Source organism: Hyperolius riggenbachi, chromosome 2 (genome assembly GCF_040937935.1).
Source record: "Hyperolius riggenbachi isolate aHypRig1 chromosome 2, aHypRig1.pri, whole genome shotgun sequence".
Taxonomy (NCBI): Eukaryota; Metazoa; Chordata; class Amphibia; order Anura; family Hyperoliidae; genus Hyperolius; species Hyperolius riggenbachi.
This window is the reverse complement of record NC_090647.1, coordinates 2,542,123-2,566,281: the sequence shown is the minus strand read 5'-3', so window position 1 is coordinate 2,566,281 and position 24,159 is coordinate 2,542,123. Positions and strand designations below refer to the sequence as shown.

Here is a 24,159-nt window from a genome sequence, read left to right as displayed (position 1 = left end):
CCCGCATGGTCCATGGATTGGGGGGTCTCGGAAGGGGAGGGGCAGCCAAGCTTTCCCCTCCCCCTCCGAGCCCTTGTCCAATCCAAGGACAAGGGGCTCTTCTCCACCTCCGATGGGCGGTGGAGGTGGAGGCCGCGATTTCCTGGGTGGGGGGTTCATGGTGGAATCTGGGAGTCCCCTTTAAAAAGGGGTCCCCCAGATGCCCACCCCCCTCCCAGGAGAAATGAGTATAGAGGTACTTGTAGTACCCCTTACCCATTTCCTTTAAGAGTTAAAAGTAAATAAACACACAAACACATAGAAAAAGTATTTTAATTGAACAAAAAACATAACCACGAAAAAAGTCCTTTAATATTCTTAATTAACCATTAATACTTACCTGTCCCTTTAAATAAATGATCCCACGCAATATCCTCGGAAATGTTCTATCAGTTACAATGTAACAAAGTTATTATGTAACAACTTTGTTACATTGTAACTACGCCGCACCCGACGCCACTCGCCGCTCAGCCGCCGCATACGCGTCCGTGCAGGACGCTAAGTCCCCGCAGCTCCCGCTGTCCACCCCGCCCACATCTGTCAGCCACATGTCACCCACATGTGGGTGACGTGGGTGACATGTGGGAGAGGCGGGGAGGGCAGCGGAGCCGGCGGGGACTTAGCGTCCTGCACGGAGTCCGGACCCGACAGAGCTCTGAGCTATATAGCTCAGAGCTTTCTAAGCATCTTTGTATTTGGGCTCCAAGGAGCCCCATTGGTCCTTAGCAGACCAATGGGGTTCCTTCAAATCAGAAGGAACCCCATTGGTCTGCTAAGGACCAATGGGGCTCCTTGGAGCCCAAATACAAAGATGCTTTCGAGAGCTCTGAGCTATATAGCTCAGAGCTCTGTCGGGTCCGTGCGGCGGGTGAGCGGCGAGTGACGTCGGGTGCGGCGTAGTTACAATGTAACAAAGTTGTTATATTGTAATAACTTTGTTACATTGTAACTGATAGAACATTTCCGAGGATATTGCGTGGGATCATTTATTTAAAGGGACAGGTAAGTATTAATGGTTAATTAAGAATATTAAAGGACTTTTTTCGTGGTTATGTTTTTTGTTCAATTAAAATACTTTTTCTATGTGTTTGTGTGTTTATTTACTTTTAACTCTTAAAGGAAATGGGTAAGGGGTACTACAAGTACCTCTATACTCATTTCTCCTGGGAGGGGGGTGGGCATCTGGGGGACCCCTTTTTAAAGGGGACTCCCAGATTCCACCATGAACCCCCCACCCAGGAAATCGTGGCCTCCACCTCCACCGCCCATCGGAGGTGGAGAAGAGCCCCTTGTCCTTGGATTGGACAAGGGCTCGGAGGGGGAGGGGAAAGCTTGGCTGCCCCTCCCCTTCCGAGACCCCCCAATCCATGGACCATGCGGGCTGGTATAGTCAGGGTGCGGAGCCCCACGCGGCCGGTGCTCCGCATTCTGGCTATCCCAGCCTGCATGGGGGACAAGGGGTTAAAGAGGTCTGGGAGGGGGGACCCCACGTCGTTTTTTTTTTATATTTCCCACACTCAGAACGAAGTAAGTAAAACTCTTCCCACTTGGGGGAATCTATGAAAATAATACACTATTGTTACCTGTGCAAAAAAAACTGACATTTTCCGCATTTAAAAGACATTTTTGCCCTTGAAACTTAAAAATCGATTTTCTCAAAAACTATAAGGTGTTTTTGAAAAAAAATTTTTTCCTCTTATTCCCACTGATCCCCTTAATATACCCTAGGAATTTGGTGTTCCTAAACTTTAAGCAGGCTTTGCTATTAACCGTTAAAGTCGGCGGGTTTTTAAATGTATACATTTTTACTTTGAAACTTTAACATCGATTTTCTCAAAAACTATAAGGTCTTTTTGAAAAAAAAATTTTTCCTCTTATTCCTCCTGATCTCCTTAATATATTCTCCAAATTTGAGGCTCTTAGCATTTAAGGGGGCTTTGCTATTAACCCTTAAAGTCGGCGGCTTTTTTATATTATACGGAGCGTTACGGTTTAACGCGAAATTACGGTAGCGTTTAATGCGAAATTACGGCATGAACGAAACGCGAAATTTCGCGTTGAAAATTACGCTTACGGTATTTTCAATTACGATTTTAATGGCAATTTCGCTACGCTAATTTCGCATCGTAATTGCAAATTTCGCATGCGTAATTATAGTAATGCGAAATTACGAAAATTTCAGCTCAACTCTACCTGCAGCACATTACAGAGTATATAGTCCTGTCACTGACTGTCCTCAGAGGAGCTCACACTCTAATCCTACCATAGCCATAGTCTAATGTCCTACCATATTATTATTATGTATTTATATAGCACTGACATCTCCTGCAGCACATTACAGAGTACATAATCATGTCACTGACTGTCCTCAGAGGAGCTCACACTCTAATCCTACCATAGTCATAGTCTAATGTCCTACCATATTATTATTATGTATTTATATAGCACTGACATCTTCTGCAGCACATTACAGAGTACATAGTCATGTCACTGACTGTCCTCAGAGGAGCTCACACTCTAATCCTACCATAGTCATAGTCTAATGTCCTACCATATTATTATTATGTATTTATATAGCACTGACATCTCCTGCAGCACATTACAGAGTACATAGTCATGTCACTGACTGTCCTCAGAGGAGGTCACAATCTAATCCTACCATAGTCATAGTCTAATGTCCTCCCATATTATTATTATGTATTTATATAGCACTGACATCTTCTGCAGCACATTACAGAGTACATAGCCATGTCACATACTGTCCCCAGAGGAGCTCACACTCTAATCCTACCATAGTCATAGTCTAATGTCCTACCATATTATTATTATGTATTTATATATCACTGACATCTCCTGCAGCACGTTACAGAGTACATAGTCATGTCACTGTCAGACTCAGAGGAGCTCACAATCTAATCCTACCATAGTCATAGTGTAATGTCCTGCCATATTATTATTATGTATTTATATATCACTGACATCTCCTGCAGCACATTACAGAGTACATAGTCATGTCACTGACTGTCCTCAGAGGAGCTCACACTCTAACTCTACCATAGTCATGGTGTAATGTCCTACCATATTATTATTATTATGTATTTATATAGCACTGACATCTTCTGCAGCACATTACAGAGTACATAGTCATGTCACTGACTGTCCTCAGAGGAGCTCACACTCTAATCCTACCATAGTCATAGTCTAATGTCCTATCATATTATTATTATGTATTTATATAGCACTGACATCTTCTGCAGTACATTACAGAGTACATAGTCATGCCACTGACTGTCCTCAGAGAAGCTCACAATCTAATCCTACCATAGTCATAGCCTAATGTCCTACCATATTATTATTATGTATTTATATAGAACTGACATCTGCAGCACATTACAGAGTACGTAGTCATGTCACTGACTGTCCTCAGAGGAGCTCACACTCTAATCCTACCATAGTCATAGTCTAATGTCCTACCATATTATTATTATGTATTTATATAGCACTGACATCTCCTGCAGCACATTACAGAGTACATAGTCATGTCACTGACTGTCCTCAGAGGAGCTCACACTCTAATCCTACCATAATCATAGTCTAATGTCCTACCATATTATTATTATGTATTTATATAGCACTGACATCTTCTGCAGCACGTTACAGAGTACATAGTCATGTCACTGACTGTCCTCAGAGGAGCTCACACTCTAATCCTACCATAGTCATAGTCTAATGTCCTACCATATTATTATTATGTATTTATATAGCACTGACATCTCCTGCAGCATATTACAGAGTACATAGTCATGTCACTGACTGTCCTCAGAGGAGCTCACAATCTAATCCTACCATAGTCATAGTGTAATGTCCTACCATATTATTATTATGTATTTATATAGTACTGACATCTTCTGCAGCACATTACAGAGTACATAGTCATGTCACTGACTGTCCTCAGAGGAGCTCACAATCTAATCCTACCATAGTCATAGTCTAATGTCCTACCATATTATTATTATGTATTTATATAGCACTGACATCTTCTGCAGCACATTACAGAGTACATAGTCATGTCACTGACTGTCCTCAGAGGAGCTCACAATCTAATACTACCATAGTCATAGTCTAATGTCCTACCATATTATTATTATGTATTTATATATCACTGACATCTCCTGCAGCACATTACAGAGTACATAGTCATGTCACTGACTGTCCTCAGAGGAGCTCACACTCTAATCCTACCATAGTCATAGTCTAATGTCCTACCATATTATTATTATGTATTTATATAGCACTGACACCCTCTGCAGCACATTACAGAGTACATAGTCATGTCACTGACTATCCTCAGAGGAGCTCACACTCTAATCCTACCATAGTCATAGTCTAATGTCCTACCATATTATTATTATGTATTTATATAGCACTGACATCTCCTGCAGCACATTACAGAGTACATAGTCATGTCACTGACTGTCCTCAGAGGAGGTCACAATCTAATCCTACCATAGTCATAGTCTAATGTCCTCCCATATTATTATTATGTATTTATATAGCACTGACATCTTCTGCAGCACATTACAGAGTACATAGTCATGTCACAGACTGTCCCCAGAGGAGCTCACACTCTAATCCTACCATAGTCATAGTCTAATGTCCTACCATGTTATTATTATGTATTTATATATCACTGACATCTCCTGCAGCACATTACAGAGTACATAGTCATGTCACTGTCAGACTCAGAGGAGCTCACAATCTAATCCTACCATAGTCATAGTGTAATGTCCTGCCATATTATTATTATGTATTTATATATCACTGACATCTCCTGCAGCACATTACAGAGTACATAGTCATGTCACTGACTGTCCTCAGAGGAGCTCACACTCTAATCCTACCATAGTCATAGTCTAATGTCCTACCATATTATTATTATGTATTTATATATCACTGACATCTTCTGCAGCACATTACAGAGTACATAGTCATGTCACTGACTGTCCTCAGAGGAGCTCACACTCTAACCCTACCATAGTCATGGTGTAATGTCCTACCATATTATTATTATTATGTATTTATATAGCACTGACATCTTCTGCAGCACATTACAGAGTACATAGTCATGTCACTGACTGTCCTCAGAGGAGCTCACACTCTAATCCTACCATAGTCATAGTCTAATGTCCTACCATATTATTATTATGTATTTATATAGCACTGACATCTTCTGCAGTACATTACAGAGTACATAGTCATGCCACTGACTGTCCTCAGAGAAGCTCACAATCTAATCCTACCATAGTCATAGCCTAATGTCCTACCATATTATTATTATGTATTTATATAGCACTGACATCTTCTGCAGCACATTACAGAGTACGTAGTCATGTCACTGACTGTCCTCAGAGGAGCTCACACTCTAATCCTACCATAGTCATAGTCTAATGTCCTACCATATTATTATTATGTATTTATATAGCACTGACATCTTCTGCAGTACATTACAGAGTACATAGTCATGCCACTGACTGTCCTCAGAGAAGCTCACAATCTAATCCTACCATAGTCATAGCCTAATGTCCTACCATATTATTATTATGTATTTATATAGCACTGACATCTTCTGCAGCACATTACAGAGTACGTAGTCATGTCACTGACTGTCCTCAGAGGAGCTCACACTCTAATCCTACCATAGTCATAGCCTAATGTCCTACCATATTATTATTATGTATTTATATAGCACTGACATCTCCTGCAGCACATTACAGAGTACATAGTCATGTCACTGACTGTCCTCAGAGGAGCTCACACTCTAATCCTACCATAGTCATAGTCTAATGTCCTACCATATTATTATTATGTATTTATATAGCACTGACATCTTCTGCAGCACGTTACAGAGTACATAGTCATGTCACTGACTGTCCTCAGAGGAGCTCACACTCTAATCCTACCATAGTCATAGTCTGATGTCCTACCATATTATTATTATGTATTTATATAGCACTGACATCTCCTGCAGCATATTACAGAGTACATAGTCATGTCACTGACTGTCCTCAGAGGAGCTCACAATCTAATCCTACCATAGTCATAGTGTAATGTCCTACCATATTATTATTATGTATTTATATAGTACTGACATCTTCTGCAGCACATTACAGAGTACATAGTCATGTCACTGACTGTCCTCAGAGGAGCTCACACTCTAATCCTACCATAGTCATAGTCTAATGTCCTACCATATTATTATTATGTATTTATATAACACTGACATCTTCTGCAGCACATTACAGAGTACATAGTCATGTCACTGACTGTCCTCAGGGGAGCTCGCAATCTAATCCTACCATAATCATAGTCTAATGTCCTACCATATTATTATGTATTTATATAGCACTGACATCTTCTGCAGCACATTACAGAGTACAGAGTCATGTCACTGACTGTCCTCAGAGGAGCTCGCACTCTAATCCTACCATAGTCATAGTCTAATGTCCTACCATATTATTATTATGTATTTATATAGCACTGACATCTTCTGCAGCACATTACATAGTACATAGTCATGTCACTGACTGACCTCAGAGGAGCTCACACTCTAACCCTACCATAGTCATAGTCTAATGTCCTACCATATTATTATTATGTATTTATATAGCACTGACATCTTCTGCAGCACATTACAGAGTACACACAGTCATGTTACTGACTGTCCTCAGAGGAGCTCGCACTCTAATCCTACCATAGTCATAGTCTAATACCCTACCATATTATTATTATGTATTTATATAGCACTGACATCTTCTGCAGAACATTACAGAGTACATAGTCATGTCACTGACTGTCCTCAGAGGAGCTCACACTCTAATCCTACCATAGTCATAGTCTAATGTCCTACCATATTATTATTATGTATATATATAGCACTGACATCTCCTGCAGCACATTACAGAGTACATAGTCATGTCACTGACTGTCCTCAGAGGAGCTCACACTCTAATCCTCCCATAGTCATAGTCTAATGTCCTACCATATTATTATTATGTATTTATATAGCACTGACATCTTCTGCAGCACATTACAGAGTACATAGTCATGTCACTGACTGTCCTCAGAGGAGATAACACTCTAATCCTACCAAAGTCATAGTGTAATGTCCTACCATATTATTATTATGTATTTATATAGCACTGACATCTTCTGCAGCACATTACAGAGTACATAGTCATGTCACTGACTGTCCTCAGAGGAGCTCACAGTCTATTCCTACCATAGTCATAGTCTAATGTCCTACCATATTATTATTATGTATTTATATAGCAGTGACATCTTCTGCAGCACATTACAGAGTACATAGTCATGTCACTGACTGTCCTCAGAGGAGCTCACACTCTAATCCTACCATAGTCATAGTCTAATGTCCTACCATATTATTATGTATTTATATAGCACTGACATCTTCTGCAGCACATTACAGAGTACATAGTCATGTACTCTAATCCTATTATAGTCATAGTGTAATGTCCTACCATATTTTTATTATGTATTTATATAGCACTGACATCTTCTGCAGCACATTACAGAGTACATAGTCATGTCACTGACTGTCCTCAGAGGAGCTCACACTCTAATCCTGCCACAGTCATAGTCAAATGTCCTACCATATTATTATGTATTTATATAGCACTGACATCTTCTGCAGCACATTACAGAGTACATAGTCATGTCACTGACTGTCCTCACACTCTAATCCTATTATAGTCATAGTGTAATGTCCTACCATATTTTTATTATGTATTTATATAGCACTGACATCTTCTGCAGCACATTACAGAGTACATAGTCATGTCACTGACTGTCCTCAGAGGAGCTCACACTCTAATCCTGCCACAGTCATAGTCAAATGTCCTACTATATTATTATTATGTATTTATATAGCACTGACATCTTCTGCAGCACATTACAGAGTACATAGTCATGTCACTGACTGTCCTCAGAGGAGCTCACACTCTAATCCTACCATAGTCATAGTCCAATGTCCTACCATATTATTATTATTATTATGTATTTATATAGCACTGACATCTCCTGCAGCACATTACAGAGTACATAGTCATGTCACTGACTGTCCTCAGAGGAGCTCACACTCTAATCCTACCATAGTCATAGTCTAATGTCCTACCATAGTATTATTATGTATTTATATAGCACTGACATCTCCTGCAGCACATTACAGAGTACATAGTCATGTCACTGACTGTCCTCAGAGGAGCTCACAATCTAATCCTACCATAGTCATAGTCTAACGTCCTACCATATTATTATTATGTATTTATATAGCACTGACATCTTCTGCAGCACATTACAGAGTACATAGTCATGTCACTGACTGTCCTCAGAGGAGCTCACACTCTAATCCTACCATAGTCATAGTCTAACGTCCTACCCAGGTTCGGATTTACATCACAGGAGCCTATAGGCACAGATGTCCTGGCTCCGCCCTCCATGAACCTACAAACCCCCGTTGAACCGCACCACAATGTGTGCTGGCGGGCCCAGCTGTCACCTCTCCCTTACTTCCCTTGCCCATCATAGGTAGCTACAGGTGCCCCTTAGTATTAGGTAGCCAGAGCTATTCTTATTATTATGTAGCTAGCGGTGTCCCCAACTGAAGAGAGATCGGGTCAGTGGGAAGATAATAGCCGAGTGTCCCAACTTAAGTCAAAAGGTATTTTTAGGGATAGAAATGAACAGTATGTTTTTAGGATGTGGGAGGAGTCCGGAGTGCTCAGAGTGAACCAATGAAAACATGGCAATATCATACAAATCATATGCATACAGTGTCTTGGCTGAGAATCTGGCAGGACTCAGAGGAGAGGGCCAGGTCCATACACGTATCTCTGATCCTCCATGATGTCTATACGTTCAGCCGTTACCTCCATGTTGTCTTCAGGTCACAGTAGCTGGCAGGACTCAGAGGAGAGGGCCAGGTCCATACATGTATCTCTGATCCTCCATGATGTCTATACGTTCAGCCGTTCCCTCCATGTTGTTGTCTTCAGGTCACAGTAGCTGGCAGGACTCAGAGGAGAGGGCCAGGTCCATACACGTATCTCTGATCCTCCATGATGTCTATACGTTCAGCCGTTCTCTCCATGTTGTCTTCAGGTCACAGTAGCTGGCAGGACTCAGAGGAGAGGGCCAGGTCCATACACGTATCTCTGATCCTCCATGATGTCTATACGTTCAGCTGTTACCTCCATGTTGTCTTCAGGTCACAGTAGCTGGCAGGACTCAGAGGAGAGGGCCAGGTCCATACATGTATCTCTGATCATCCATGATGTCTATACGTTCAGCCGTTCTCTCCATGTTGTCTTCAGGTCACAGTAGCAGCCAGGACTCAGAGGAGAGAGCCAGGTCCATACACGTATCTCTGATCCTCCATGATGTCTATACGTTCAGCCGTTCCCTCCATGTTGTCTTCAGGTCACAGTAGCTGGCAGGACTCAGAGGAGAGGGCCAGGTCCATACACGTATCTCTGATCATCCATGATGTCTATACGTTCAGCCGTTACCTCCATGTTGTCTTCAGGTCACAGTAGCTGGCAGGACTCAGAGGAGAGGGCCAGGTCCATACATGTATCTCTGATCATCCATGATGTCTATACGTTCAGCTGTTACCTCCATGTTGTCTTCAGGTCACAGTAGCTGGCAGGACTCAGAGGAGAGGGCCAGGTCCATACACGTATCTCTGATCCTCCATGATGTCTATACATTCAGCCATTACCTCCATGTTGTCTTCAGGTCACAGTAGCTGGCAGGACTCAGAGGAGAGGGCCAGGTCCATACACGTATCTCTGATCATCCATGATGTCTATACGTTCAGCCGTTACCTCCATGTTGTCTTCAGGTCACAGTAGCTGGCAGGACTCAGAGGAGAGGGCCAGGTCCATACATGTATCTCTGATCCTCCATGATGTCTATACGTTCAGCTGTTACCTCCATGTTGTCTTCAGGTCACAGTAGTTGGCAGGACTCAGAGGAGAGAGCCAGGTCCATACATGTATCTCTGATCATCTATGATGTCTATACGTTCAGCCGTTACCTCCATGTTGTCTTCAGGTCACAGTAGCTGGCAGGACTCAGAGGAGAGAGCCAGGTCCATACACGTATCTCTGATCCTCCATGATGTCTATACGATTAGCCATAACCTCCATGCTGTTGTCTTCAGGTCACAGTAGCTGGCAGGACTCAGAGGAGAGGGCCAGGTCCATACATGTATCTCTGATCCTCCATGATGTCTATATGGTCAGTGGTTACCTCCATGTTGTCTTCAGGTCACAGTAGCTGGCAGGACTCAGAGGAGAGGGCCAGGTCCATACACGTATCTCTGATCCTCCATGATGTCTATATGGTCAGCTATAACCTCCATGCTGTTGTCTTCAGGTCACAGTAGCTGGCAGGACTCAGAGGAGAGGGCCAGGTCCATACACGTATCTCTGATCATCTATGATGTCTATACGTTCAGCTGTTACCTCCATGTTGTTTTCAGGTCACAGTAGCTGGCAGGACTCAGAGGAGAGGGCCAGGTCCATACACGTATCTCTGATCATCCATGATGTCTATACGATTAGCCATAACCTCCATGCTGTTGTCTTCAGGTCACAGTAGCTGGCAGGACTCAGAGGAGAGGGCCAGGTCCATACATGTATCTCTGATCCTCCATGATGTCTATACGTTCAGCCGTTACCTCCATGTTGTCTTCAGGTCACAGTAGCTGGCAGGACTCAGAGGAGAGAGCCAGGTCCATACACGTATCTCTGATCATCCATGATGTCTATACGTTCGGCCGTTACCTCCATGTTGTCTTTAGGTCACAGTAGCAGCCAGGACTCAGAGGAGAGAGCCAGGTCCATACACGTATCTCTGATCCTCCATGATGTCTATACGTTCAGCCGTTACCTCCATGTTGTCTTCAGGTCACAGTAGCTGGCAGGACTCAGAGGAGAGGGCCAGGTCCATACATGTATCTCTGATCCTCCATGATGTCTATACATTCAGCCGTTACCTCCATGTTGTCTTCAGGTCACAGTAGCTGGCAGGACTCAGAGGAGAGGGCCAGGTCCATACATGTATCTCTGATCCTCCATGATGTCTATACGTTCAGCCGTTACCTCCATGTTGTCTTCAGGTCACAGTAGCTGGCAGGACTCAGAGGAGAGGGCCAGGTCCATACACGTATCTCTGATCCTCCATGATGTCTATACGTTCAGCTGTTACCTCCATGTTGTCTTCAGGTCACAGTAGCTGGCAGGACTCAGAGGAGAGGGCCAGGTGCATACACATATCTCTGATCATCCATGATGTCTATACGTTCAGCTGTTACCTCCATGTTGTCTTCAGGTCACAGTAGTTGGCAGGACTCAGAGGAGAGAGCCAGGTCCATACACATATCTCTGATCATCCATGATGTCTATACGTTCAGCTGTTACCTCCATGTTGGCTTCAGGTCACAGTAGCTGGCAGGACTCAGAGGAGAGGGCCAGGTCCATACATGTATCTCTGATCCTCCATGATGTCTATACGTTCAGCCGTTCCCTCCATGTTGTTGTCTTCAGGTCACAGAAGCTGGCAGGACTCAGAGGAGAGGGCCAGGTCCATACACATATCTCTGATCATCCATGATGTCTATACGTTCAGCTGTTACCTCCATGTTGGCTTCAGGTCACAGTAGCTGGCAGGACTCAGAGGAGAGGGCCAGGTCCATACATGTATCTCTGATCCTCCATGATGTCTATACGTTCAGCCGTTCCCTCCATGTTGTTGTCTTCAGGTCACAGTAGCTGGCAGGACTCAGAAGAGAGGGCCAGGTCCATACATGTATCTCTGATCCTCCATGATGTCTATACATTCGGCCATTACCTCCATGTTGTCTTCAGGTCACAGTAGCTGGCAGGACTCAGAGGAGAGAGCCAGGTCCATACACGTATCTCTGATCCTCCATGATGTCTATACGTTCAGCCGTTCCCTCCATGTTGTCTTCAAGTCACAGTAGCTGGCAGGACTCAGAGGAGAGGGCCAGGTCCATACATGTATCTCTGATCCTCCATGATGTCTATACGTTCAGCCGTTACCTCCATGTTGTCTTCAGGTCACAGTAGCTGGCAGAACTCATAGGAGAGGGCCAGGTCCATACACGTATCTCTGATCCTCCATGATGTCTATACGTTCAGCTGTTACCTCCATGTTGTCTTTAGGTCACAGTAGCTGGCAGGACTCAGAGGAGAGAGCCAGGTCCATACATGTGTCTCTGATCATCCATGATGTCTATACGTTCAGCTGTTACCTCCATGTTGTCTTCAGGTCACAGTAGTTGGCAGGACTCAGAGGAGAGGGCCAGGTCCATACACAAATCTCTGATCATCCATGATGTCTATACGTTCAGCTGTTACCTCCATGTTGTCTTCAGGTCACAGTAGTTGGCAGGACTCAGAGGAGAGGGCCAGGTCCATACACATATCTCTGATCATCCATAAAGTCTATACGTTCAGCTGTTACCTCCATGTTGTCTTCAGGTCACAGTAGTTGGCAGGACTCAGAGGAGAGAGCCAGGTCCATACACATATCTCTGATCATCCATGATGTCTATACATTCAGCTGTTACCTCCATGTTGTCTTCAGGTCACAGTAGCTGACAGGACTCAGAGGAGAGGGCCAGGTCCATACACATATCTCTGATCATCCATGATGTCTATACGTTCAGCCGTTCCCTCCATGTTGTTGTCTTCAGGTCACAGTAGCTGGCAGGACTCAGAGGAGAGGGCCAGGTCCATACACGTATCTCTGATCATCCATGATGTCTATACGATTAGCCGTTACCTCCATGTTGTCTTCAGGTCACAGTAGCTGGCAGGACTCAGAGGAGAGGGCCAGGTCCATACACGTATCTCTGATCCTCCATGATGTCTATATATTCGGCCATTACCTCCATGTTGTCTTTAGGTCACAGTAGCTGGCAGGACTCAGAGGAGAGGGCCAGGGCCCATACACGTATCTCTGATCATCTATGATGTCTATACGTTCAGCCATAACCTCCATGTTGTCTTCAGGTCACAGTAGCTCGCAGGACTCAGAGGAGAGGGCCAGGTCCATACACATATCTCTGATCATCCATGATGTCTATACAATTAGCCGTTACCTCCATGTTGTCTTCAGGTCACAGTAGCTGGCAGGACTCAGAGGAGAGGGCCAGGTCCATACACGTATCTCTGATCATCTATGATGTCTATACGTTCAGCTATAACCTCCATGCTGTTGTCTTCAGGTCACAGTAGCTGGCAGGACTCAGAGGAGAGGGCCAGGTCCATACACGTATCTCTGATCATCTATGATGTCTATACGTTCAGCTATAACCTCCATGCTGTTGTCTTCAGGTCACAGTAGCTGGCAGGACTCAGAGGAGAGGGCCAGGTCCATACACGTATCTCTGATCATCTATGATGTCTATACGTTCAGCTGTTACCTCCATGTTGTCTTCAGGTCACAGTAGCTGGCAGGACTCAGAGGAGAGGGCCAGGTCCATACACGTATCTCTGATCATCCATGAAGTCTATACGATTAGCCATAACCTCCATGCTGTTGTCTTTAGGTCACAGTAGCTGGCAGGACTCAGAGGAGAGGGCCAGGTCCATACATGTATCTCTGATCCTCCATGATGTCTATACATTCAGCTGTTACCTCCATGTTGTCTTCAGGTCACAGTAGCTCGCAGGACTCAGAGGACAAAGCCAGCTCGGGTTCTGAGCTGAATGGTGAGAAGAAATGTTTGTACCATGTGAATTCCCGACTTATGCAGTACCCACACTCCAAGGTCTCCCGATTCCCAGTGCCGGATGAACTGGTGCCCTGGGAGGTAGGTGGCACTACAGAACTGATGACAGTTATGGCTAACATGCAGCATCAGGTCAGTGGTCTTACCAACCCTGGCAGAGAGGGGCAGCATCAGAAGACCGTGAGGAGAGGTGGATGAGATGGGCAGCAGAGGTCAGTAGGGATTAGCAGAGAGGGGCAGCATCAGAAGAGCGTGAGGAGAGGTGGATGAGATGGGCAGCAGAGGTCAGTAGGGATTGGCAGAGAGGGGCAGCATCAGAAGAGCGTGAGGAGAGGTGGATGAGATGGGCAGCAGAGGTCAGTAGGGACTGGCAGAGAGGGGCAGCATCAGAAGAGCGTGAGGAGAGGTGGATGAGATGGGCCGCAGAGGTCAGTAGGGACTGGCAGAGAGGGGCAGCATCAGAGGAGCGGGAGGAGAGGTGGATGAGATGGGCAGCAGAGGTCAGTAGGGATTGGCAGAGAGGAGCAGCATCAGAGGAGCGGGAGGAGAAGTGGATGAGATGGGCAGCAGAGGTCAGTAGGGATTGGCAGAGAGGGGCAGCATCAGAGGAGCGGTAGGAGAGGTGGATGAGATGAGCAGCAGAGGGTAGTAGGGATTAGCAGAGAGGGGCAGCATGAGAGGAGCGGGAGGAGAGGTGGATGACAGGCAGCAGAGGTCAGTAGGGATTGGCAGAGAGAAGCAGCATCAGAGGAGCGGGAGGAGAGGTGGATGAGATAGGCAGCAGAGGTCAGTAGGGATTGGCAGAGAGAAGCAGCATCAGAGGAGCGGGAGGAGAGGTGGATGAGATGGGCAGCAGAGGTCAGTAGGGACTGGCAGAGAGGGGCAGCATCAGAGGAGCGGGAGGAGAGGTGGATGAGACGGGCAGCAGAGGTCAGTAGGGATTGGCAGAGAGGGGCAGCATCAGAGGAGCGGTAGGAGAGGTGGATGAGATGGACAGCAGAAGTCAGTAGGGATTGGGAGAGATGTGCAGCATCAGAGGAGTTGGAGGAGAGGTGGATAAGATGGACAGCAGAGGTCAGTAGGGATTGGCAGAGAGGAGCAGCATCAGAGGAGCGGGAGGAGAGGTGGATGAGATGGACAGCAGAAGTCAGTAGGGATTGGCAGAGAGGTGCAGCATCAGAGGAGTTGGAGGAGAGGTGGATAAGAAGGACAGCAGAGGTCAGTAGGGATTTTGCAGAGAGGAGCAGCATCAGAGGAGCGGGAGGAGAGGTGGATGAGATAAGCAGCAGAGGTCAGTAGGGATTGGCAGAGACGGGCATCATCAGAGGAGCAGGAGGAGAGGTGGATGAGATGGGCAGCAGAGGTCAGTAGGGATTGGCAGAGAGGGGCAGCATCAGAGGAGCGGGAGGAGAGGTGGATGAGATGGGCAGCAGAGGTCAGTAGGGATTGGCAGAGAGGGGCAGCATCAGAGGAGCGGGAGGAGAGGTGGATGAGATGGGCAGCAGAGGTCAGTAGGGATTGGCAGAGAGGGGCAGCATCAGAGGAGCGGGAGGAGAGGTGGATGAGATGGGCAGCAGAGGTCAGTAGGGATTGGCAGAGAGGAGCAGCATCAGAGGAGCGGGGGGAGAGGTGGATGAGATAGGCAGCAGAGGTCAGTAGGGATTGGCAGAGAGGGGCAGCATCAGAGGAGCGGGAGAAGAAGTGGATGAGATGGGCAGCAGAGGTCAGTAGGGATTGGCAGGGAGGGGCAGCATCAGAGGAGCGGGAGGAGAGGTGGATGAGATGGGCAGCAGAGGTCAGTAGGGACTGGCAGAGAGGGGCAGCATCAGAGGAGCGGGAGGAGAGGTGGATGAGACGGGCAGCAGAGGTCAGTAGGGATTGGCAGAGAGGGGCAGCATCAGAGGAGCAGGAGGAGAGGTGGATGAGACAGGCAGCAGAGGTCAGTAGGGATTGGCAGAGAGGGGTTACATCAGAGGAGCAGGAGGAGAGGTGGGTGAGATGGGAAGCAGAGGTCAGTAGGGATTGGCAGAGAGGGGCAGCATCAGAGGAGTGGGAGGAGAAGTGGATGGCAGGCAGCAGAGGTTAATAGGGACTGGCAGAAAAGGAGTTCTGGAGAGAGGTGCAGCTGTGGAGAAGTAGTGAGTGAGATGAGGGGGAGGAAGGGGCGGGGCATCAGTACAGGAAGTAGTAATGTGTCTTACCTGCTGTGTTTTGTACAGGTGGTGTTTCCAGGATATAACCCCCCACTTCACAATGCAGAGAGGAGTGATCGGGGATCGTACGACCTAAAGGCTGAGTGAGACTCTTCTGCCTATATCTGTAGAGAGAGACAATGACTGTGTGTGATCAGAGGCTGTTATCCTGTTATCTGTGTCCATACCTTGCATATCAGAGTGTCAGAGGAGCCGGCCTTATCTCATCCCTTACTGGCTGAGCCTGGATCACTCCCCCAGCAACACGCATAGTAACTGGGGGAGGGAATTATACTATGCAGGGGCGAGAACAGAAACTGGGGAGGGAATTATACTATGCAGGGGGAGGGACACGGCAGCTGGGGGAGGGAATTATACTACTGTCAGGCTTATCTGGCTACTTGCTGTAGTAGTCAGGCACAATCTGGGTCGGCAACGAGGTATCAGATCTGCAAGAAGCTTGGTCAAGAGACAGACAGAATCTGCAGCAAGACAAGGCACTTGGTGTGAGCGCAATCTCAGCTACAAGCCCAGCACAGGCTATCACGGGCGAGGACTGAGGGCGCTCACCTTTCTCTTATACTAGGACTAACCAATCAGAAGTAACAGAATCCAAAACAACCAATCATTCTGCAGCGTGCCAGCAAGTCATCTGACACGCCGGTACACATGCTGCTATTGCTTACAGCGGCGGAGCACGTACTGAGGACGCGACCGCCGCTTGCCCAATAAGGAAGGAGTGCTGTGCACTCCACTGACATCAGAGCGTCGCCGAGACCCAGAGGCTTGCGCCTAAGTGTGGATCTCGGCGTTCCCCTGCCATATGCGGCGAGGTCTTACAACTATGTAGGGGGGGAGGACACAGCAGCTGGGGGGGGATTATACCACACAAGGGGAGGGACACAGCAGCTGGGGGAGGGAATTATACCACACAGGTTGGAGGACACAGCAGTCGGGGGGGGGACGGGTGGACGGCGGAATTATACCACACAGGGGTACTGACACAGCAGCTGGGGGGGGGGGGGGGGGGAATTATACCACACAGGTTGGAGGACACAGCAGCTAGGGGAGGGAATTATACCACACAGGTCGGAGGACACAGCAGCTAGGAGAGGGAATTATACCACACACGTTGGAGGACACAGCAGCTGGGGGAGGGAATTATACCACATTATACCACACAGGTTGGAGGACACAGCAGCTAGGGGAGGGAATTATACCACACAGGTTGGAGGACACAGCAGCTGGGGGAGGGAATTATACCACACAGGGTAGTGACACAACAGCTGGGGGAGGGAATTATACCACACGGGGGGGGGGGGGGGGACACAGCAGCTGGGGGAGGGAATTATACCACACAGGGGGACAGTTGTGTACACACTGCGTGAAAAGGGGCGAGCGTCACTGTAGTGGAAGTTACACAGGGCCGTCCCCCACGCATGTGGACTTGTTGGGACGATGGCGGCTTGTGATCTGCTGTTACTTGTGTACGATCTGGCAGATCAGGCGGGATAGATTGATTGCTGTGGCCAAGGACCGTCATTGGTCTTCATCCTCCAGCATCATTGGGCTGATGATGTAAAACCGATTGTCTGGTGACCACAAGTTGTGTGACTTTTATCCAGCGTGTGGATGTGTGAAGAGGACCTGTCTTGTATTTCTCTGCTGACTCTTTTCTCTCTATAAACTAAGGATGGAACAGAAGACGCGCAAGTACAACGCCATCGATGGTCAGTATGACTTCCGCAGCTGCTGCGGCACCTACTCCGTCCGGGAAGGTCTACCGCTGTGAGTATAGCCTGCCTTGTGGTACCACTCCGGGCCCCATACCCCGGAACACAGGGTGCAGACACAGCACTCTTACACACGGGCAGACAGCGCAGAGCACACAGGGGCAGACAGCGCAGAGCACACAGGGTGCAGACACAGCGCAGAGGGTGCAGACACAGCACAGAGCACACAGGGGCAGACAGAGCACAGAGCACACAGGGGCAGACAGAGCACAGAGGGTGCAGACACAGCACTCTTACACAGGGGCAGACACAGCGCAGAGCACACAGGGGCAGACACAGCGCAGAGCACACAGGGGCAGACAGAGCACAGAGCACACAGGGGCAGACAGAGCACAGAGGGTGCAGACACAGCACTCTTACACAGGGGCAGACACAGCGCAGAGCACACAGGGGCAGACACAGCGCAGAGCACACAGGGTCAGACACAGCACAGAGCACACAGGGGCAGACACAGCGCAGAGCACACAGGGGCAGACACAGCGCAGAGCACACAGGGGCAGACACAGCGCAGAGCACACAGGGTGCAGACACAGCGCAGAGCACACAGGGTGCAGACACAGCGCAGAGCACACAGGGGCAGACACAGCGCAGAGCACACAGGGTGCAGACACAGCGCAGAGCACACAGGGGCAGACACAGCAGAGAGCACACAGGGTGCAGACACAGCGCAGAGCACACAGGGTGCAGACACAGCGCAGAGCACACAGGGGCAGACACAGCAGAGAGCACACAGGGTGCAGACACAGCAGAGAGCACACAGGGGCAGACACAGCGCAGAGCACACAGGGGCAGACATAGCACAGAGCACACAGGGGCAGACACAGCACAGAGCACACAGGGTGCAGACACAGCGCAGAGCACACAGGGGCAGACATAGCACAGAGCACACAGGGGCAGACACAGCACAGAGCACACAGGGGCAGACACAGCGCAGAGCACACAGGGGCAGACATAGCACAGAGCACACAGGGGCAGACACAGCACAGAGCACACAGGGGCAGACACAGCGCAGAGCACACAGGGGCAGACATAGCACAGAGCACACAGGGTGCAGACACAGCAGAGAGCACACAGGGGCAGACACAGCGCAGAGCACACAGGGTGCAGACACAGCGCAGAGCACACAGGGGCAGACATAGCACAGAGCACACAGGGGCAGACACAGCACAGAGCACACAGGGTGCAGACACAGCGCAGAGCACACAGGGTCAGACACAGCACAGAGCACACAGGGTGCAGACACAGCGCAGAGCACACAGGGGCAGACACAGCGCAGAGCACACAGGGGCAGACACAGCGCAGAGCACACAGGGTGCAGACACAGCGCAGAGCACACAGGGGCAGACACAGCAGAGAGCACACAGGGTGCAGACACAGCGCAGAGCACACAGGGGCAGACACAGCACAGAGCACAGAGGGTGCAGACACAGCGCAGAGCACACAGGGTGCAGACACAGCGCAGAGTGCAGACACAGCACAGAGCACACAGGGGCAGACACAGCGCAGAGCACACAGGGGCAGACACAGCGCAGAGCACACAGGGGCAGACACAGCACAGAGCACACAGGGTGCAGACACAGCGCAGAGCACACAGGGTGCAGACACAGCGCAGAGTGCAGACACAGCACAGAGCACACAGGGGCAGACACAGCACAGAGCACACAGGGTGCAGACACAGCGCAGAGCACACAGGGGCAGACACAGCAGAGAGCACACAGGGTGCAGACACAGCAGAGAGCACACAGGGGCAGACAGAGCACAGAGGGTGCAGACACAGCACTCTTACACAGGGGCAGACACAGCGCAGAGCACACAGGGGCAGACACAGCGCAGAGGGTGCAGACACAGCACAGAGCACACAGGGGCACACAGAGCACAGAGGGTGCAGACACAGCGCAGAGCACACGGGCAGACACAGCACAGAGCACACAGGGGCAGACAGAGCACAGAGGGTGCAGACACAGCACTCTTACAAAGGGGTAGACAGCACAGAGAACAGAGGGTGCAGACAGAGCACACAGGGGCAGACACAGCGCAGAGCACACAGGGTGCAGACACAGCGCAGAGTGCAGACACAGCACTCCTACACAGGGGCAGACAGCACAGAGCACAGAGGGTGCAGACACAGCGCAGAGCACACAGGGTGCAGACACAGCGCAGAGTGCAGACACAGCGCAGAGCACACGGGCAGACACAGCACAGAGCACAGAGGGTGCAGACACAGCGCAGAGCACACAGGGGCAGACACAGCGCAGAGCACACAGGGTGCAGACACAGCACAGAGCACAGAGGGTGCAGACACAGCGCAGAGCACACAGGGTGCAGACACAGCGCAGAGTGCAGACACAGCACAGAGCACACAGGGGCAGACACAGCACAGAGCACACAGGGTGCAGACACAGCGCAGAGCACACAGGGGCAGACACAGCAGAGAGCACACAGGGTGCAGACACAGCAGAGAGCACACAGGGGCAGACAGAGCACAGAGGGTGCAGACACAGCACTCTTACACAGGGGCAGACACAGCGCAGAGCACACAGGGGCAGACACAGCGCAGAGGGTGCAGACACAGCACAGAGCACACAGGGGCACACAGAGCACAGAGGGTGCAGACACAGCGCAGAGCACACGGGCAGACACAGCACAGAGCACACAGGGGCAGACAGAGCACAGAGGGTGCAGACACAGCACTCTTACAAAGGGGTAGACAGCACAGAGAACAGAGGGTGCAGACAGAGCACACAGGGGCAGACACAGCGCAGAGCACACAGGGTGCAGACACAGCGCAGAGTGCAGACACAGCACTCCTACACAGGGGCAGACAGCACAGAGCACAGAGGGTGCAGACACAGCGCAGAGCACACAGGGTGCAGACACAGCGCAGAGTGCAGACACAGCGCAGAGCACACGGGCAGACACAGCACAGAGCACAGAGGGTGCAGACACAGCGCAGAGCACACAGGGGCAGACACAGCGCAGAGCACACAGGGTGCAGACACAGCACAGAGCACAGAGGGTGCAGACACAGCGCAGAGCACACAGGGTGCAGACACAGCGCAGAGTGCAGACACAGCACAGAGCACACAGGGGCAGACACAGCACAGAGCACAGAGGGTGCAGACACAGCGCAGAGCACACAGGGTGCAGACACAGCGCAGAGTGCAGACACAGCACAGAGCACACAGGGGCAGACACAGCACAGAGCACAGAGGGTGCAGACACAGCGCAGAGCACACAGGGGCAGACACAGCGCAGAGCACACAGGGTGCAGACACAGCACAGAGCACACAGGGTGCACACACAGCACAGAGCACACAGGGTGCAGACACAGCACAGAGCACACACTGTGCAGACACAGCACAGAGTGCAGACACAGCGCAGAGCACACAGGGGCAGACACAGCACAGAGCACACAGGGTGCAGACACAGCGCAGAGCACACAGGGTGCAGACACAGCGCAGAGCACACAGGGTCAGACACAGCACAGAGCACACAGGGTGCAGACACAGCACAGAGCACACAGGGTGCAGACACAGCACAGAGCACACAGGGTGCAGACACAGCACAGAGCACACAGGATGCAGACAGAGCATAGGGTGCAGACACAGCGCAGAGCACACAGGCTGCAGACACAGCACAGAGCACAAAGGGTGCAGACACAGCACAGAGCACACAGAGTGCAGACACAGCACAGAGCACACAGGGTGCAGACACAGCACAGAGCACACAGGCTGCAGACACGGCACAGAGCACACAGGGGCAGACAGCACAGAGCACACAGGGTGCAGACACAGCACAAATCACACAGGGGGCAGACACAGCGCACAGCACACCGGGTGCAGACACTGCACAGAGGGTGCAGACACAGCACAGATCACACAGGGTGCAGACACAGCGCAGAGCACACAGGGTGCAGACACATCGCAGCGCACACAGGGTGCAGACACAGCACAGAGCACACAGGGTGCAGACACAACACAAAGCACACAGGGTACAGACACAGCGCAGAGCACACAGGGGCTGACACAGCGCAGAGCACACAGGGGCAGACACAGCACAGAGCACACAGGGTGCAGACACAGCACAGAGCACACAGGGTGCAGACACAGCACAGAGCACACAGGGGCAGACACAGCACAAATCACACAGGGGCAGACACAGCACAGAGCACACAGGGTGCAGACACAGCGCAGATCACACCGGGTGCAGACACAGCGCAGAGCACACAGGGTGCAGAAACAGCACAGAGCACACAGGGTGCAGACACAGCACAGAGCACACAGGGTGCAGACACAGCACAGAGCACACAGGGTGCAGACACAGCACAGAGCACACAGGGTGCAGACACAGCACAGAGCACACAGGGGCAGAGCAGACACAGCACAGAACACACAGGGGCAGACACAGCGCAGAACACGCAGGGTGCAGACACAGCACAGAGCACACAGGGTGCAGACACAGCACAGAGCACACAGGGTCCAGACAGCGCAGAGCACACAGGGGCAGACACAGCGCAGAACACACAGGGGCAGACACAGCGCACTGCACGCAGGGTGCAGGCACAGCACAGAGCACACAGGGTGCAGACACAGCACAGAGCACACAGGGTGCAGACAGCGCAGAGCACACAGGGGCAGACACAGCACAGAGCACACAGGGGCAGACACAGCGCAGAGCACACAGGGTGCAGACACAGCAAAGAGTACACAGGGCCAGACACAGCGCAGAGCACACAGGGAGCAGACACAGCGCAGAGCACACAGGGTGGAGACACAGCACAGAGCACACAGGGGCAGACACAGCGCAGAGCACACAGGGTGCAGACAGCGCAGAGCACACAGGGGCAGACACAGCACAGAGCACACAGGGTGGAGACACAGCACAGAGCACACAGGGTGCAGACACAGCACAGAGCACACAGGGTGCAGACAGCGCAGAGCACACAGGGGCAGACAGCGCAGAGCACACGGTGCAGACAGCGCAGAGCACACAGGGGCAGACACAGCACATAGCACACAGGGTACAGACACAGGGCAGAGCACACAGGGCCAGACACAGCACAGAGCACACAGGGGCAGACACAGCACATAGCACACAGGGTGCAGACACAGCGCAGAGCACACAGGGTGCAGACAGCGCAGAGCACACAGGGGCAGACACAGCACATAGCACACAGGGTACAGACACAGCACAGAGCACACAGGGCCAGACACAGCACAGAGCACACAGGGGCAGACACAGCACATAGCACACAGGGGCAGACACAGCGCAGAGCACACAGGGTGCAGACAGCGCAGAGCACACAGGGGCAGACACAGCGCAGAGCACACAGGGTGGAGACACAGCACAGAGCACACAGGGTGCAGACACAGCACAGAGCACACAGGGGCAGACAGCGCAGAGCACACAGGGGCAGACACAGCACATAGCACACAGGGTACAGACACAGGGCAGAGCACACAGGGCCAGACACAGCGCAGAGCACACAGGGGCAGACACAGCGCAGAGCACACAGGGGCAGACAGCGCAGAGCACACAGGGTGGAGACACAGCACAGAGCACACAGGGGCAGACATAGCACAGAGCACACAGGGTGCAGACACAGCACAGAGCACACAGGGGCAGACACAGCACAGAGCACACAGGGGCAGACACAGCACAGAGCACACAGGGGCAGACACAGCGCAGAGCACACAGGGTACAGACACAGGGCAGAGCACACAGGGCCAGACACAGCGCAGAGCACACAGGGTGCAGACACAGCACAGAGCACACAGGATGCAGACACAGCACAGAGCACACAGGGGCAGACACAGCGCAAAACACACAGGGTGCAGACACAGCGCAGAGAACACAGGGTGCAGACACAGCACAGCGCACAAAGGGGCAGACACAGCACAGAGCACACAGGGTGCAGACACAGCACAGAGCACACAGGGTGCAGACACAGCACACAGCCAGTGCAGTTTCTAGGCTAAAATGCACCCAGGGCGAAGGTGTAAAAATTGCGCCCTCCCCCCCCCCGGACCCCTCCCCCAGGAGCAAGGTATGGGTGCCCGCAGTATAGGTTTGCCAGGTCTAGTTTCACTTAGTATAGGTCCTCCCAGTATAGGTAGCCAGGCATAGGTGAGCCAGTATAGTTGCCCCAGTATAGGTTAGCCAGGTAGGTGCCTCCAGTATAGGTAGCCAGTATAGTTGCCCCCAGTATAGGTTAGATAGGCAGGCGCCCTCGGTATAAGTTAGATAGGTAGGTGCCCCAGTACAGGTTAGCTAGAGTGACCAGATTTTTGTGGGT

The 24,159-nt window shown here is 50.3% G+C and overlaps 1 protein-coding gene across 1 annotated transcript in view; it reads left to right on the top strand.

The window, feature by feature from the left end:
• Window positions 1-24,159, top strand: part of TRPM2 (transient receptor potential cation channel subfamily M member 2) — a 539,198-nt gene that overhangs the window by 417,315 nt on the left and 97,724 nt on the right. The window contains exons 26-28 of the mRNA XM_068263660.1: window positions 13,803-13,960; window positions 16,099-16,175; window positions 17,764-17,859. Coding sequence (XP_068119761.1) covers window positions 13,803-13,960; window positions 16,099-16,175; window positions 17,764-17,859 — 331 coding nt within the window. The remainder of the gene's footprint in view (window positions 1-13,802; window positions 13,961-16,098; window positions 16,176-17,763; window positions 17,860-24,159) is intronic.